General features: G+C 61.6%; 1 protein-coding gene across 2 annotated transcripts in view; it reads left to right on the top strand.

Annotated features, from left to right (window-relative positions):
- The first annotated feature begins 675 nt into the window (after window positions 1–675).
- Ppp1r16a (protein phosphatase 1, regulatory subunit 16A) overlaps window positions 676–2,457 on the top strand; it is a 7,969-nt gene continuing 6,187 nt past the window's right edge. For both annotated transcript variants that reach the window (XR_001175719.1, XM_013033888.1), the window contains exon 1: window positions 676–1,577. Coding sequence is in view for 1 of the 2 variants with exons in the window: in XM_013033888.1 (XP_012889342.1) it covers window positions 1,319–1,577 (259 nt within the window). In the remaining variant the exon portion in view is untranslated. The remainder of the gene's footprint in view (window positions 1,578–2,457) is intronic.

Below are 2,457 nucleotides of genomic sequence, written 5' to 3' on the forward strand. Positions count from 1 at the left end.
CTGACCCCAAGTAGCCTCACACCGGGCACACAGGGCACTCAGTCCAGGCAGGGTAAGCTGTGAAGAGTGGCTCCAGTGTCAGGGGAACCTGACAGGACTGATGTGGCCTACTCAGAGGAGACGTGGGCTTGGCCTGGATACAGCACGGCCCTGCCTCCTACAGATCTGACTGTGAGCGTCCCAGTGACTCCTGGGTGCTGGGTAGGGTATGGTTGTTTCTCACCTACCTCGTGACAGGTGGGTCACCTGCACCAGTGTCAATGCAAGTGCAGCTTTTAGTGCAGCCAAGGATGGCTGAAATCCTGAGTGGCTGGCATCTCAATGAGGAGCAGGTGATGGGTGAAGACCCAGGAGGTGGAGTCGGCCATGTCCTTGGGCTATCCCAGCAAAATCCAAATCCTGGAGATCTTGTCCAGTCCAGCTGGCCCTGGGGGACAGCTCCATGGAACTGGGAAGTCCTAGTTCTGCTGTCCAGTTGTGCAGCCTGCAACACAGTCTGGGAGGGGGAGGGGGCTGATAGGCCCTTTTTGCCCTTCCCTGGGTGTGTGCTGTGTTGGCAGGGGGTAAACTGCACATAGGGCAAGACGCTGAGATGCAGGAGCCAGGGTTCACCAGAGCTTACCTGCCCTGCCCATGATCCGGCCTTGATGTGCTTCCTTGTTTACTCCTCAGGTGTGCGGCTGCTGGAAGGGGCGGCTCCCCCAGACATGTCATCAAGCTCCGTGGCCCCTCTGCTCCCTTGCTACCCTGGACACTGGGAGCTGGTGCTGGCCCCAGCCTCATTTTCTTCAGCCACACCTCATTAGTCCTAATGTGCTGATTGGAAGACCATAGGAAGGGGCGGGCATGGGAGCAGAGCAGGCTCCCAGCCCCTCAGGGGCCTAGCAGTTGATTGCCTCTGCCCTCCCTTCCTCTGGCAGAAAGCCAGGGAGCTGGAACTTTGTTATCTGGGTAATCTGCTTTAGAGCTTGGCCTCCCAGGTCTTAGGGCCACTTCCTAAAGGCTGTGCACCCTGACCCCAGGAAGGAGGAGAGGAGTTGCAGGTGCACAGCCCTGCTGGCTGAGCAGCTGGGACGCCAGGCTTGCCTGGGGAACGGCCGCACCACCCCTCGCCCTCCTCGCCCGGGCTGTGCTGGACCTGGGTACAGCGTAGGGCCTCCTGACCCAGCCTTGCCAGGGCAAAGGGCACCAAGCCTTGGAAAGGGGATGCCCCCAAGAGTGCCAGTTCAGCCAGCTGCCCCACCCCTCAGGCCCAGCCTGGCCCCCAAGTCCCCCACTGAGGTGCCCCAAGAAGTCCTGTGGGCAGACGTCTCCCACCATGGCCGAGCACCTGGAGCTGCTGGCAGAGATGCCCATGGTGGGCAGGATGAGCACCCAGGAGCGGCTCAAACATGCCCAGAAGCGCCGTGCCCAGCAGGTGAAGCTGTGGGCCCAGGCTGAGAGGGAGGCCCAGGGCAGGAAGGGCCCTGGCGAGCAGTCCCAGAAGGAGGCAGCCGGCCAGGGCCAGCAGAAGCAGGTTCTCTTCCCTCCCAGTGTCGTCCTTCTGGAGGCTGCTGCCCGGAGTGACCTGGAGGAAGGTGAGTGTGCACAGTGGGCACTCACACCATCTGAGCGCCGCCCCATCCCACCTCGGGCTGGAATTGGACCTAGGCCTGTGCAGATCCTGGGATCCAGCCACAGGAAGTCCCAAGTCCCTGCCTTAGACAGCTGCCCTGTGGCGGGGCAGTACAGGCCACAGGGTGAGGGAGATGGGGTTGGCAGGGCCAGCGGCAGAGCATCCTTTAGAAAGACTCCAGTGCTTGGCTTAGCTGGTGGCCCTCATGGCCTTCTGCCTGAGGCCCAGCCCCTGAGTGCCTGGATCGGCACATTGGTAGAGTGGGTTGGTAATACCTCCAGAGGCTGAATTGGGTCGGCTGGTCAGGCCAGGGTGAGGCCCAGAACACACATTGGTTGCTTTGACTCCAGGCACTGCCTCTGGCTCTTTCCTCCATGTTGGAACCTTCCTAGCCCAATGACAGGCGTGATCTGACAGGCCCTGTTGCCCCTCCATTCCCAGGCTTGCAGGTCCCCTGTGCACAAGGACCTGGGGCCAGGGCGAACGGGTCCCCGTGTCCTTTGCCCTTCTTTCTTCCCTCCGGGACAGAGTGTGAGGAGAGGGCAGTACCTGGCCAGAAGCCTTTCCAAGAGGCCTAGAGGCAGGGAGGGGGGGGGAGGAACGTGGGGAACTGTGGGAAGAAAGGTGTGTCCTGCTCTTGACCAGAGCTGAGCCTGAGGTGAGGCATCTTTAGGGGCGTGAGGGGATGGGGGATGATGTGTTGCTTGTCACTGGGAAAGAGGAGAGGATGGGCCCTGTGTGGGACCTGTGGTACTGCTGGTGGCTGCCGCAGGAGGCCTGTTCTGGGTCTGAGTTGGTGGGGCAGTGATGCGGGAGGGTCAGGGGTCACACTCTCCTTGGGG

Source organism: Dipodomys ordii, unplaced genomic scaffold, assembly GCF_000151885.1.
Source record: "Dipodomys ordii isolate 6190 unplaced genomic scaffold, Dord_2.0 Scaffold179, whole genome shotgun sequence".
Classification (NCBI taxonomy): Eukaryota; Metazoa; Chordata; class Mammalia; order Rodentia; family Heteromyidae; genus Dipodomys; species Dipodomys ordii.